Source organism: Heteronotia binoei, chromosome 9 (assembly GCF_032191835.1).
Source record: "Heteronotia binoei isolate CCM8104 ecotype False Entrance Well chromosome 9, APGP_CSIRO_Hbin_v1, whole genome shotgun sequence".
In the NCBI taxonomy this organism is placed as follows: domain Eukaryota; kingdom Metazoa; phylum Chordata; class Lepidosauria; order Squamata; family Gekkonidae; genus Heteronotia; species Heteronotia binoei.
The window spans coordinates 9637135-9652174 of record NC_083231.1 but is presented as its reverse complement, the minus strand read 5'-3'; the positions used below and the strand labels follow the sequence as shown (position 1 = coordinate 9652174).

General features: G+C 47.9%; 1 protein-coding gene across 1 annotated transcript in view; it reads right to left on the bottom strand.

The window, feature by feature from the left end:
* The window catches only part of DHX15 (DEAH-box helicase 15), a 76113-nt gene extending 73514 nt beyond the window's left edge, over positions 1-2599 (bottom strand). The window contains exon 1 of the mRNA XM_060246219.1: positions 2456-2599. Within this exon, the coding sequence (XP_060102202.1) occupies positions 2456-2526 (71 nt within the window). The 5' untranslated portion in view covers positions 2527-2599. The remainder of the gene's footprint in view (positions 1-2455) is intronic.
* Between the last annotated feature and the right edge of the window lie 12441 nt (positions 2600-15040).

Below are 15040 nucleotides of genomic sequence, written 5' to 3'. Positions count from 1 at the left end.
TTAAATTGCTTTTTCCATTGCCCTTTAGGTATTCTGTGGATTATTTCTATTTGACAATAAATCCAGAAGCTATGCTAGCCTACTGAAGCAAAATCATTCCAGCAAGAGTTTTGTGAGTCAGATCTCATGTCATCAAACGTAGAGAGTGTATATTCCTAGGAAACAAGTTTACAGTCAACATAACAGTATAAATCTATCTGCTATGGACATGCACTCGATGAACCTGGTGAACTTTGCACTGGCTCACAAAAGCTCATGCTGGAATAAATTGTTAGCCTTCAAGGCGCCACAGGCCTGCCATCTGATTTTGCTTTTAACTTCAGTGAAGCCAGCTATACTTGCCACCGTAACTCTTTCAGCAATTTTTACTATAGACAGGGAAGCTTGTGCAGCATAATAACAAAGAGACTGAGAAGTTCCCAGTTCAAAGTCCATCTCTGATGTGGATTCACAAGGTGGTTTTGGCAAGGCACCCTTGAGCCCCCTACTTTACAGGGCAGTATACTTGAAGCGCTTTTAGTATTTAGCATTCAGCAAAGTGTTAAAAGCATTTTTACACTGAACAGCCAAAAATAATAACAACAATAACAAGCCCATCTTTCTTCCAGATAAGAAGATAGAAGATATTGGATTTATATCCCTCCCTCCACTCCAAAGAGTCTCAGAGCGGCTCACAATCTCCTTTACCTTCCTCCCCCACAACAGACACCCTGTGAGGTGGGTGGGGCTGGAGAGGGCTCTCACAGCAGCTGCCCTTTCAAGGACAACCTCTGCCAGAGCTATGGCTGACCCAAGGCCATGCTAGCAGGTGCAAGTGGAGGAGTGGGGAATCAAACCCAGTTCTCCCAGATAAGAGTCTGCACACTTAACCGCTACACCAAACTGGCTCACCAAACAGGATTCTGTATCAGTCTGTTCCAGTCAAGCTACCCATTTGTGGCACACACACACATGTTTACTGTTTAAAGTGTTTGACTTCCTGGTCTATATGTTTAAAAAATTAAATACTGATACTCAAGGTACATCTTCTTACCCACTTCAGTATTCCTACCTTCCAACCTGAATGGACTCTAGCCCACAGAAACTTACACCACAACACGGTTTCTACTATGGTGTTATCAAGACTAGAAAAGCGGAGAAACAGAATGTGGACAAGGCTTTAAATAGATCCCTCAAAAAGACAATCAAATGCCAGAACCAGGAACAGCGATTTCCTGAGCCCCAAACACCAAGAGGCTGGGTTTTCTCCTGCATATGCCTTTACTCCACTAGTATGCATGTCTCAATGAATATTATTCCTCGCATATTTTCGCTGTTGGGCAATAATCAAACTGAGTGGGATGGGTTTATCCGCTTAGGGAAGAAACGAAGTATTGACAGGATCTCTTTTTTAAAAAGTCTATCTTTGATGACATACTAAAACAAAAAAAACAAAAGCCAAGCCCATCTTCCTCCCAGATAACAGAATTCTGTATCAATCTGTTCCAGCCAAACTACCCATTTGTGCCACACACAGTTACCGTTTAAAGTAATGTGGGCGGTTTTTAAAAAGCCTATCCTTGATCTTATACTCAATTTAGATGCTTAAAGTTTTAAATGATATTTTCTTTTTTTCCCCCTTGCAATTTACAGGATAAAAATACAGCCAGAAACGATACACAAATGGTTGATTTGGGTGGGAATCTCCCTTAGTTTACATATAACCATTGCGCATATAAATTAAAAAAAATATTTTTGTTAACTATCGGTTTAGAATGTACAGCTACAAAATTTCCTACCCTAACAATCGCAAAGGTAAAATAGATATAATATGAAAAATCTTATACATATAACATTATACTATGGTATCGGTGGCTTGATATATATCGCCTAGAAAGAAGAAACCTGCCAATCTTGCTCAAGGATAGGGTACCATTTGTCTAATAAATCTGAAAAGCCCATTTGTAGAAAAATAGGTGGTGGGGCTCATCCAAAGATTGTTATGCAGCTGCACCTGCTATTCCATGGACAAGGAGGTGGAACTCTCAGATAAGAGTCTGCACACTTAACCGCTACAGCAAACTGTGAGCCCCTGCTGAATCTGAGGTCTGCAAAGACCCCAAGGTCGAGTCTACACGGTTCAGTGAATCTGCAACTTTATCCATGGCTAAAAAGGTCGGCACTGTCTTTTGCGAGATCACTGGACGGCCTCCTCCTCCTTCTCCCTATTCCCGGGACCCTCATCCACAAATGCCTCAAAAGCTTCCAGTATCAGCTTGTTGGGGGCAGCCGCGGGGGGAAGCGGGAGCCCCCAACAAAGAGGCGGGCGGAGGGAAGGCGGGGGAAAGGCCTCCGCAGCGACCCGAGGGCCCCTCAGCCTGGGCCGAGACAAAAGCGGCAGCGGAAGGGAGCAAAGCCAATGAGGAGCGAGGCGCCGTCCTCTCCTCCCCCCGCCTCGGGGCTTCTCCTTCCTTACCCGTCGGAGGCGAGCCGCTTCTTGCTGGAGGCGTAGTCGTCGCCCAGGTCGAGGCGGTGGCGCTTGGACATGATGGAGGCGGCGAGCGCGAGGCGGCAGGAGGAGGCCGCGCCGCGAGAGACGGGCTAAAATGGCGGAAGGAAGGAAGGAAGGCGGGCAGGCCGGAAGCGCCGGCCGCGAGGAGGGTCCCCCCCCCCCGCCCAGCGGGGAAGGGAAGGGGGACGGCGCCATCAAGCGTCCGGCTGGGAACGGCTTCCCGCTGAACTTTGGTTCCGCCGCGCGCAAGGAGGCCGCCCTGGGTTTGACGCCACAAAGGGGTGGGAGAGAAAGGACGGCTTCGGCCGCTTCTCGTCAGCTCCCGTCATCCTCTCGGGTTCTTTTTTTACTTCGCCCTTTGTTTTCTTTCCCGTTCTCCCTTGATTTAAATTTTAAAAATGCAACAGGGAAAAAAAAAAGAAAAAAAAACCTTCTGGTTTGATTGAGTTTCATTCAGGAGGGGGTTTAGGAAGGGAAGGGGGTTAGGGGAAAAGAAATAAAAAATATATACATTTCAGGTTTTTGTGTCTCCACCAAAATACCTGTTTTACGCGTGGCTTGATCCAATGGATAATACTGCGTTCCTGTGCAAAAAAAAAAAAAAAAAGCCCTGAAGGTCAATATTGTCTGCCCAGAATGGCAGCAGCTCTCCAGTTTGTTAGGTGGAGGTCTTTCATATCACCTACTAGCTGATCCTTAGAATCATAGAGTTGGAAGGGCCCTCCAGGGTCATCTAGTCCAACCCCCTGCACAATGCAGGAAACTCACAAACACCTCCCCCTAAATTCACAGGATCTTCATTGCTGTCAGATGGCCAGCTAGCCTATGTTTAAAAACCTCCAAGGAAGGAGAGCCCACCACCTCCCGAGGAAGCCTGTTCCACTGAAGAATCGTTCTTATGGTCAGGACGTTCTTCCTATTGTTGAGCCGGAAACTCTTGATTTAATTTCAACCCATTGGTTCTGGTCCAACCTTCTGGGACCACAGAAAAGAATTCCACACCATTTTCTATATGACAGCTCTTCAAGTACTTGAAGATGGTGATCACATCACCTCCCAGCCATCTCCTCTCCAGGCTAAACATCTCCAGCTCCTTCAACCTTTCCTCACAGGACTTGGTCTCCAGACTCTTCACCATCTTCGTCACCCTCCTCTGGACCCGTTCCAGCTTGTCTATATCCTTCTTAAAATGTGGTGCCCAAAACTAAACATAATACTCCAGGTGAGGTCTTACCCGAGCAGAGTGAAGTGAAACCATCACTTCACGTGATCTGGACACTATACTTCTGTTGATACAGCCCAAAATTGCATTTGCCTTTTTAGCCAGCACAGCACACATCCTTGAAACTAGAGGTGCTGGGGATTGAACTTGGGACCTTCTGCATGCAAAAGAGATGCTCTGCCACTGAGCCAAGACCCCTCCATTCAATTCAGTCCTAAAATATGTGACACTAGAGAATGGGGAACTGGAAGAAGTTTATAAATCCATATTTTACAAGTATCCCACAGATCCTTCTGACCATTTTTCTAATGAAATGTTGCACCTGTAAAAAAAAAAGTATTTAAGTCAACTTTTGAGAAAGAATCTGAGTTGTCCCTGCTGATATTATTAAATGAGTTTTTCAAGAAACAACTGCAACCAATTTTCAGTGAAGTGCGCATAGCCCTACAGATTCCTTTGGCAACCCTGTAGGGCAGGACAGGGGTGTCAAACATGCAATTCGGGGACCAAATCAGGCCCTCAGAGGACTCCTATAAGGCCCCCAAGCAATTGGCTGTCATCTACTTCCTTCTCCATCTCTTGCTTCCTTCTGCATCACAGCTTGCTTTGCAAGGCTTTCTCAATTGCACAGGAGCTGCAGAGCAAAACCTCTATTTTCTCCATTGGCTGAGGCTCTTCCCTTGGGGAGGAAGTGGGGGAGAGAGCGCTTGCTTTGCCAGGTTCTCTCAATTGCACAGCAGAGCTATTGAGCCAAGCCTCTCTTCCTTTTATTGCCTGAGGCTCTTCCCTCCCCAGTCCCCTGGGGAAGGAAGGAAGGAGCCAGAGCTTCCTTTGCCCAGTTCCCTGGATCCCATGGGAGAAATACAAAGAAAGCATCTTTGAAAGCAATGCGTTCTAACCTTTTAAGGATGTTTTAAGTTTAAATATATATATAGAAATACAAAGAAAGCATCTTTAAAAGCAATGCGTTCTAACCTTTTAAGGATGTTTTAAGTTTATATATATATATATATATATATTTATATTTATATTTGTGTTGGTCTGTGTCCTTTATAAAGTTTATCTCTTTGCTACATAATCTTAAATAGGTACACACAAGGCCTGGCCCGACATGGCTCGGCCCAACCTGACATCGCCCAGCCCAACAAGGTCTCATTTATATCAGATCCGGCCCTCATAATAAATGAGCTTGACACCCCTGCAGTGTAGGGTTTTCAGAGGTTGTTTGCCAGTGCCTACCTCTCCCTTGGCTTCCTGGAAGGTCTCCCATCCAAGTCCTAACCGTGGTCTGACCTTGCTGAGCTTCTGAGATCTGACAAGATTCGGCTAGAGTTTAGGCTGTGCTATCTAGGTCAGGGTCTTCAGCAAGTTAGCACTCATCAAAAACGGAATGAATTCTGCAGTTGGAAACGGCCAGCTAAGCCGCCTAGCCATCTTTTCTGTTGACTTCGAGCTTGCAAAAGAAATTGACTTGGGGGGGAGGGGGAGATAAATCATGAAAAAGGCCAGAAAAATAAAGCTTAAAAATTAATTGGTCCGATGTGTTGCGGCCACATTGGTGCATCAGAATTTAAAAGAGAGAGAGAGGATTGACAGGATAACAACCAAAAAGTTAAAAAAAAAATTGGCAAACTTGTAGGACTCTCATGGTGGGTGTTATCGTTAAAGCAAAGGCTGGTATTTTTTGGGAATCTACAGTATGTAGTTTCATAATTCAAACAACTTGGTTTTTGTGAGGGAAGAGTTTTCAACCCTTAAGGTAAGGAGCCTAATGCCTCGGGTTGTCAGCTCTGGGTTGGGAAATACCTGGAGATTTTGGGGGATGGGACCTGGGGGAGGGGCCTCTGTGAGCTACTAGGAAAGTTCAAACACCTCCCTGTGCCTTCCCCAGTGTGCCCACTAGTGGCACCCACCTTCCCTGGTTTTCTCCACTATCACATTGGAACCTCAAGGGAGCATGTAGCTGCCGCATGGTGGGTCGGACCAGCCAGAGCCCAGGCAGAGCTCTGCTCCGGTGGGCTCCGGCAGAAAAAAAGCACTGCCTTTATTTATTTATTTAACCTCCCAGGTTCTTAATGCCAAATAGGGGTGCCAGCATGCAGGTGTGAGCTGGTGATCCCCTGGAATTTCAGCACCTTTCCAGACGTCAGTTCCCCCGAAGAAAATGGCTGTTCTGGAGGGTGGACTCTCTGGCAGTGAACCCCACTGAGGTCCTTGTCCTCTCCAGGCTCCTTCCGCAAAGCTCTGGGAGTTTCCCAACTTGGATCTGGCAGCCCTACCCCCACCAAACTCCCACCACTGGCTGGGAGGACCTGGCAACTCTAGTGCCAAATTACTGGTCAGCCCTGGAGGGGGGGGTCACCATACCAAGGAAATTTGGACTTCTGGGTCATAGGCTTGCCAATCCCCAGGTCCCAGCAGGGGTTCTTTCACTTTCCCAGGCTACTTCCCGCCTCCAGTCAGCTGGCTGGAGGGGGGAAGCCCTGCCCCCAGAGGACCATGTGCCTTTGGAGGCTTCAGTCTCCGACTGAAAGGCTTCCTCTTGGGATGGTGTGTCTGTGTTACTTTGAAGAAGTTGGCAGCAACTCATGAGTAGAGAGGCCAATCCCTCACTTCAGAGTCACCAGAAACGGGGGGGGGAGGGGGGGGAGGAACCGTCTGCTGAGCACTTCATTATTCCCTATGTGGACATCGATTCTCATATGGTATAACGGGGAATTGATCTGGAGGTTTTGGAGTTTCTGGGGGGGGCTGTTTTTTGAGATAGAGGCATCACATTTTCAGTATAGTGTCTAGTGCCTCTCCCCAAAGTACCCCCCCAAGTTTCAAAACGATTGGACCAGGGGGTCTAATTCTATGAGCCCCAAAAGAAGGTGCCCCTATCCATTACTCCCTATGGAAGGGAGGCATTGAAAAGGTGTGCTGACCCTTTAAATGTGATGGCGAGAACTCCCTTTGGAGTTCAATTATGCTTGTCGCACCCTTGTTCCTGGCTCTGCCCCCAATGTCTCCTGGTTCCATCCCCAAAGTCCCCAGATATTTCTTGAATTGGACTTGGCAACCCTACTGGGTCACCATATCAAAAAAGCTGGGAGCCACTGTTCTAAAATAGGAAATCAAAACCCAGGAGAGGACTAGCATCCTCAATGCGTGCCACAGACTTCGGGGTTCTCATATTACCATCCAGGTAGAAAAAGTCCAGCAGGGACTAATTTGCATATTAGGCCACACCCACTGACATCACCATTGTTTCGCACTGGCTTTTTTGAGGGAAAAGCCCAGCAGGGCTCATTTGCATATTAGGCCACACCCCCTGGCATCGCCATTGTTTTCCACAGGGCTTTTTTGTAGAAAAAGCCCAGCAGGAAGTCATTTGCATATTAGGCCACACAGCCCTGACATCACCATTGTTTTGCACCGGGCTTTTTTTGTAGAAAAAGCCCAGCAGGAACTCATTTGCATATTAGGCCACACACCCCTGACACCAAGCCAGCCGGAACTGCGTTCCTGTGCACTCCTGCTCAAAAAAAAAAAGGCCCTGCCATCTAGGATGCTGTACCACAGTCCGTGTTTTCAGCTGCTCGAGCTATTCCTGTTTGAACGCGCTTCAGTACCACAATATTAAGCCTGTCGGCATGCTAAACATGCGTTGAGCTTCGAACAAATTATTCTTTAGCTCTTTTCTCGGGCAGCAACAACAGTGTGGACATTGTTAGAGGAATGCAATGCCAAATAGGTGACCTAATTAAAAAAACAACAACACCTGCTAGGTTAATGAAGCCAAAAGAACTAGAGGATAGTGCATACCTTTCTGATGAGGGTAGAGCAAATAATTAGCTGATGCTGGCAAGAACGTTTTTGGAAGAAGAAATCCACCTTACAGGAGTGCTGGAACCAGGTTGCAAAGCTGTCTCTGGGTACTCAGCCATCTCGACCAGGGGTGTTGAACTTGTTTGTTATGAGGGCTGGATGTGACATAAATGAGACCTCGTCGGGTTGGGCCATATGTCATAAAATGTAATGCCAGATAGCAGAGAGATGAAATTTATAAAGGATCCAGACAAACACAATTTAAAAATTTTAAAACATAAAAAAATACTTAAAAGATTAGCACTCCTGCAATATTTCATTTAGCAGTCTCTGATAACTGACAGCTTTTACTCTGAATTATTGGATCAAAATCTGGAGACGGTGTCTGTGCTGTAGCAATCTCGAGTATGCTGTTCAGGTGCTGTTCAGATGTGTATCTGTAAGTTGCAAGCCTACTTTTGATTTATTGACATTCATTACAGAAATCTCATGGTCAGTGCTGTGAGCCTAAGACCCAGAGGGAAACATGAAGATTCTGCCATTGCGGTTGGTCTGTTGCCTTTCCAAGTGTGATTGGGGCTGGAGAGCAGAAACGACGACATACAGGGCAAATCTCAGGGTTTTTAATGTACTGGTAAAACATCACAATCCCCCCACCACACACACACAGCTCCCAAAGCCTTAAAACTGGGCAGTAGAGTTCCCAGGTCTCTTGAAGACCAGGCCTTGAGATGCAAAGGACTGAGACTATCAGAAGACAGAACCTCTAGGCTGGGTATAGGGCAGCCCAGGGAAAGAAGAACCTGGCTGTGACTCCCGGAGACCTCTGAGAGAAAGAGGAAAATAGCTTATCCCCTTGATCCCAGTCTGTGGCCATGAAGACACTGAGAAGGAGGCTAGACTCTTAAAGAGACTTCTTGTCTGCCCTCTCCTACTCGAAACCTGACTTTGCCTATTCTTTCCCATCACCTGTTCCATGTAGATAAAAGGAAGTCCTTCTTCACCCAAAGGGTGATTAACATGTGGAATTCACTGCCACAGGAGGTGGTGGCGGCTACAAGCATAGACAGCTTCAAGAGGGAATTGGATAAACATATGGAGCAGAGGTCCATCAGTGGCTATTAGCCACAGTGTATTGTTGGAACTCTCTGTCTGTGGCAGTGATGCTCTGTATTCTTGGTGCTTGGGAGGGGTAACAGTGAACATAAGAACATAAGAGAAGCCATGTTGGATCAAGCCAATGGCCCATCGAGTCCAATACTCTGTGTCACGCAGTGGCCAAAAAACCCAACTGCCATTAGGAGGTCCACCAGTGGGGCCAGGACACAAGAAGCCCTTCCACTGTGCCCCCTCCCCCCAAGCACCAAGAATACAGAGCATCACCGCCCCAGGCAGAGAGTTCCAACAATACACTATGGCTAATAGCCACTGATGGACCTCTGCTCCATATTCCTAACTTTTCCAAGTGAGGACTTCTAGAGTCCTAGCCCCACTGATGGACCTTCTGATAGCACCTGGGTTTTTTTGGCCACTGTGTGACACAGTGTTGGACTGGATGGACCATTGGCCTGCTCCAACATGGCTTCTCTTATGTTCTTATGTGGCCCTTGGATTTGTATCTGGAGAACTGCCTGGCGTTAATCTAACTGGCTTGCTCCTGGACCCTTGGACTGCTGACTAAGCCCCAGGTAGTCCAACCACCTAGCCTAGGGGTGCCAAACTCCAGGTGGGGCCTGGAGATCTCCCAGGATTACAACTGACCTTCAGGCAATGGAGACCAGTTCTGGAGAAAATGGCAACTTTGGAGGATAGATTCTATGGCACTGTGCCCTGCTGAGGCCCCTCCCCTCTCCAAGCCCCACCCCCTCAGACTCCACCTCCAAAATCTCCAGGTATTCCCCAACCCAGAGCTGGCAACTCTTGTCTACCCCTTTCCTTCCTATGTGCTTCTGTGCTCGACTTCTTTAGTCCGCTTTTCAGTCCATTGCTGTAATTGCCTCTCTCTCTCTCTCTGGAGCGACTCTCCTGTGCTATGAGGATGAAGCGCATGTCTTAACTTGTATGTCGGCCTCCCTGCAGGGCATATTCCAGCCTGGCTTAGCAACCTGCTGGGACTCAGGCATTGGCCAGGGCTGGCTCACTGCTACCTTGTTGAACCGATCCATGAAGAAGTTGGCATTGACTGGACGTTTGCCAAATATTTGTCTTGACTCCAGCAGGGCTGGATTAACAATTAGGCCAAGTAGGCACTGGCCTAAGGGCCCCCATGATTTAGGGGCCCCAGACTGGCTCCCCCCATGGTTCCCCCTCTGCTTGCAGCCCTCCCAGCCTGCATTTGCAGCCAGCAACTGAGCTGCTCTTTGCCCAACTCGCCTGGTGTGGCTGTGGTTGACGTCATCACCAAGTTTGCCTCTCTCTGCCTCTTCCCTGCAGCTTTGTCAAAGGGGCTTTTGAGAAGGTGCTTGCAGGCTGCAGTGGGTGCTACGGGTGGTAGGGTGGGAACTCTGAGGTAATTTGCAAGGCCCCCCTCCCAAGATTTTGACTGCCTAGGGGCCTCCACGGGGTTTAATCTGGCACTGCCTGCCGGGGCCATGTGGCCCGCACTCCTAGCTAGCCTTAATAGCCCATGAACTCATTTTTAGTAGCAAAGCCAAAGCCATTTTTGAAGAACAGAATGGCATGTTTTGTGGAGAGCCAGTTTGGGGCAGTGGTTAAGAGTGGCAAACTCTAGTCTAGAGATTTGGGTTTGATTCCCCGCTCCTCCGCATGCACCTGCTGGGTGACCTTGGTTCAGTCACTGTTCCCTCAGAGGCTTAACGCAAGAGCCACATAGAATAAACACCTGATGTTTGAGAGCTGCAAGGCATGAATGACAGATGTTTGAGAGCTGCAGACAGATGGGGGAAGATGAGAGGTGGGAAGAAAGCAACTTTAAATGCATTCTCCAAGCTGGCTGACGGAGTGGGGGGGGGCCTCGAGAGTCACACAATATGTGTGAAAGAGCCACATGCGGCTTCTGAGCCGCAGTTTGGCCACCCCTGCCTCAGAGCTTTCTCAAGCCTACCTACTTCACAGGGTGTCTGTTGTGGGGAGAGGAAGAGAAGGAGATTGTAAGCTGCTAGGAGACTCTGAAGAGCCCCGTGGCGCAGAGTAGTAAAGCTGCAGTACTGCAGTCGGAGACCTCTGCTCACGACCTGAGTTCGATCCCAACGGAAGCTCCAGGTTGACTCAGCCTTCCATCCTTCCGAGGTCAGTAAAATGAGGACCCAGCTTGCTGGGGGGAAAGTGGAGATGACTGGGGAAGGCAATGGCAAACCACCCCGTCAAAAGTCTGCCTTGAAAAGGTTGTGAAAGCAGCGTCACTCCAGAGTCGGAAACGACTGGTGCTTGCACAGGGGACTACCTTTACCTTTTTTAGAAGAGACTGAGTGAAGGACAGAGTATAAATTCAACTCCTCCTCCTCCTCCTCTTCTTCTTCTACCATGCAGCATGAACATTGTCAGATCTGCAGTGGAAGCCGGCACAGAGAACTCCCGCTGCCCCGCTTAGGGGTGCATGGGCTTTATGGTCTGTAATTATAACAAACCACATACACACACACACAAAAGAGTGACTTTATTTACAGACAGGCAATTCTCAGCTGGGAGCTGAGCTACGGGAGACCAGAGAATGAGAGCTCAGTCTTTTCTGCTGACCTGAGTAGTTGGGGCTTTCAAAAATGCTAAACCTGAGCACTTGCAGCTCCCATTGACGCTCCTGGTGAAGGTTTGGGTACGCAGCACCTGTGAAAATGAGGCCGCTGAAATATCGCCTTCCTTCTCAGAGCCTGAAAATTAGAGCAACATTCTTGGTAAGATGCCCTCTGCTTGGGTCTAGTTCCACTCATTAGCAGCAGGGAAAACCTCACAATTAAAGCCAAGAGGAGAAGGGGATGAGAACCTAAGATGGCATTGAGATAGGGCTGTCTCTTGTTTCCCACTGCCATTTGTAGTGGCAACAGGATGATTTAAAAAAAAAAATGGTTGTTTGGCTAATGGTACGACATCACTTCTTGGCAAACCCTGGAAGTGATGACACTCCTCTCTAGGAATCACTGGAAACTCTGTGGTTGTGCCATAAAGTTTCTGGCGATTCCTAGAGAGGCGTGACATCACTTCCATTTGCCCCGGAAGTGACGTTACGCTGTTGCCATTGGTATGTTTGTGCCCCCCCCCCAGAGACTCCCACTGGTTGCCAAGATAGGGGATTGACAACCTTAGGTGAGCAGAATATGAGACTTGAATGAGACGGATCTAGGTTCAAACCTTATTTCAACCTAACATGAAAAAGTCACCTCCTGGTATTTCTTCATCTATTTAGGTTAGGGTTGCCAGTTCAATTGAAGAAATATCTGGGGTCTTTGAGGGTGGAGCCAGGAGACATTGGGGGTGGCACCAGGAGCAAGGTTGTGACAAGCAAAATTGAACTCCAAAGGGAGTTCTGGCCATCACATTTAAAGGGTCTTGCACACCTTTTAAATGCCTTCGCTCTATTGGAAATAATGAAGGATAGGGGCACCTTCTTTTGGGGCTCATAGAATTGGACCCCTTGGTCCAATTCTTTTGAAACTTGGGGGGTATTTTGGGGAGAGGCACAGGATGCTATGCTGCAAATTTGGTGCCTCTATCTCAAAAAACAGCCCCCCCCCGAGATCCAGATACCCACAGACCAATTCTACATTATACCCTATGGGAATCAGTTTCGATAAGGAATAATAGAGTGCCCAGCAGACATTTCCCTCCCCCCCCCTCTGTTTTCTGATGACCCTGAAGTGGGGGGAGGGCCTCCAAACCGGCGGATCCCCTGCCCCCACCTGGGGATAGCAAACTAAACAAGATACCGTGATATAATAACGAAAAGCATTAAACTCTAATAAACCCACTTTATCAAAAAGTTTTTTCCCCCTTAAATATAGTAATGTTATCACAATTTACATTTTTACAACAAGGTCAGTAATTCACACAGCCACATAAGGCTATTCACAATAACTGAGCACATTCAATACTTAAGGAGAATCAAATTCCCACAATCAAGGGCTGACTGCAGAAAGCGCTTGCATACTAAATTAATCCAAAGTTCATATTCAGAGACTCCGCAGGTCCATCTCCACAGATCCACCACCTCCTTGGGAAGGTTTGCGAGCGCTTGCATGTGCTGTTGAACACTTTGTGAATGTGAAAGCTTGGAAGAACTTCTGTTTCCCCTCTTTGACAAAGGATTTTGAAACGGCGCAGCAAGTGTCAGCCGGCTTCGGGCTCCGTCGGAGGTGGACCTGTGGAATCTCCAAATATGAACTTTGGATTAATTTAGTATTAATCTTGTTTGGTTTGCTATCTCCCTGTGATTCTCCCGTGTATCTTATTTGGGGTTTCCTTAAAAAAAAAAACACCTCAAAACAAAACAGTTCCCCGCAGCTGCTGAGTCTAGGGTTGCCAAGTCCAATTCAAGAAATATCTGGGGACTTTGGGGGTGGAGCCAGGAGACATTGGGGGCGGAGCCAGGAGCAAGGGTGTGACAAGCATAATTGAACGCCAAGGGAGTTCTGGCCATCACATTTAAAGGGCCAGCACACCTTTTTAAATGCCTTCCTTCCATTGGAAATAATGAAGGATAGAGACACCTTCTTTCGGGGCTCATAGAACTGGACCGCCTGGTCCAATCGTTTTGAAACTTGGAGGCATTAGATGCTATACTGAAAATTTGGTGCCTCTAGCTCAAAAAACAGCCCTCCCAGAGTCCCCGATACCCACAGATTAATTTCCCATCATTCCCTATAGGAATCATTCTCCATAGGGAATAATTGCCCAGTAGACATTTCTCTCCACCCCCCCCGCCGCTTTCTGATGACCCTAAAGCGGGGGGAGGGCCTCCAAACCTGGGGATTGGCAACCCTCTCTCTCTCACATACACACACACACTTGCCGGTTGGTTCCTCCACAAGAACATCTGAAAAGAACAGGAGCTGCGCTGTTCTCTCTCTCTCCCTCTCTCTCTCTCACACACACACACACACACACTTAGTTCCACTGAAACGAAAGCAAAACAAACCAAGGGACTGTATTGCTGACCCTTCCCATGAATTACTTCCTGCTAAACTTTAAAGGCACACAGACACACACACATTTTGAAATGGACCTGTTTGCAGGTTTCTAAACCTGCTGGAGATCTAAAGCTGCATGGTGGCTGTGGGGGCGGGGCTTCCCCCTCTGGCCAGCTGGCTGGGGGCGGGGAGAAGCCTGTAAAACCGGGGGATCCCCTGCCGGGACCTGGGGATTGGGAAGCTTAGCTGAGTTGGATGCAGGAAGCAGGGAGAAATGAGTGTAAATCAATTAAGAAAGGTAACAGGTAGCTGACCCCCGCTTTTTTTTTTAACAACAACTTTTATCGGCAAAACAGCGTACTTGTGCACAATCAGCAAGGGAGAAAACATACATTACCCCAACATCTGAAACATTCCTCTCCCCTTGGAAGCACAGCACAGATATTTAGCCACAGTCTCAATAATCTCAGGGTTATGAGCAGGGGTCGTTTTGTAGAAAAATAGGTGGCGGAGCTTATTAGCATAGCTCATTAGCATATGCCGCCCCCCAGCCAAAAGCAACCCAATGCTAGAAAGGAGAGCCCCAGGTGAGTGAGCCCTGCTTGGGCTGGCTAGAAATCCAGCCAGCCCAAGCAGGTCTCACTTGCCTGGGGCTCTCCTGGGCAATCCCCCCATAATCAAAAGGCCAGCAAGCCACCCACTGCCCCAGATCATATAAGAAGTGGAGAAAGGGTGGCATGGACTTCTCCAGGGGTTAATGAGGGCTGCTGGGGGTGTGGCAAAGCTCCTGGTGGCTGGCTGTCTGCCTGCTCTCCTAATCCAGGGATTGTTATGCAGCTGCACCTACTATTCAATGGACAAGGTAGGTGGGGAAGAAGAGAGGGAACGATCAGAAAGGTTCAGGAGCTGTTCTCCTGTGAGCTCCTGCTGAATCTGAGGCCTGGTTATGAGTGGACGATGGGAAGAGAATCTTACCACCGTCAGATTGTCCCTTGTGATTTTGAAGAAGAGGATCTAAGTAAATGGCATGAATATCACAGTAAAATGTACAGTGCAGGACTTTCTATATGCCTCAAACCACAAACACAAAACCTGTTGGAATATGGAATTTTCTTAAACCTCCCATACAACACAGCAGAAGGAAGGACATTAAAGCAAGCTAACATGAAGGCTCTATGAAGGTTAGGGGAAGTCAAGCAAAAAAGATATGTTGCCAAAGTTCCACTAGAGGAGATCCCCCACCTCCAGGGGTCGAATTCTAGCAGAAGCTCCTTTGCATATTAGACCACACCCCGCTAATGTAGCCAGTCCTCCAAGAGCTTACAAAAAAGAGCCTTGTAAGCTCTTGGAGGATTGGCTACACTTAGGCCTGCCAATCCCCAGGTCCCAGGGGGGGGTTTTCCGCTTTCTCAGGCTGCTTCCCGCCCCCAATCAGCT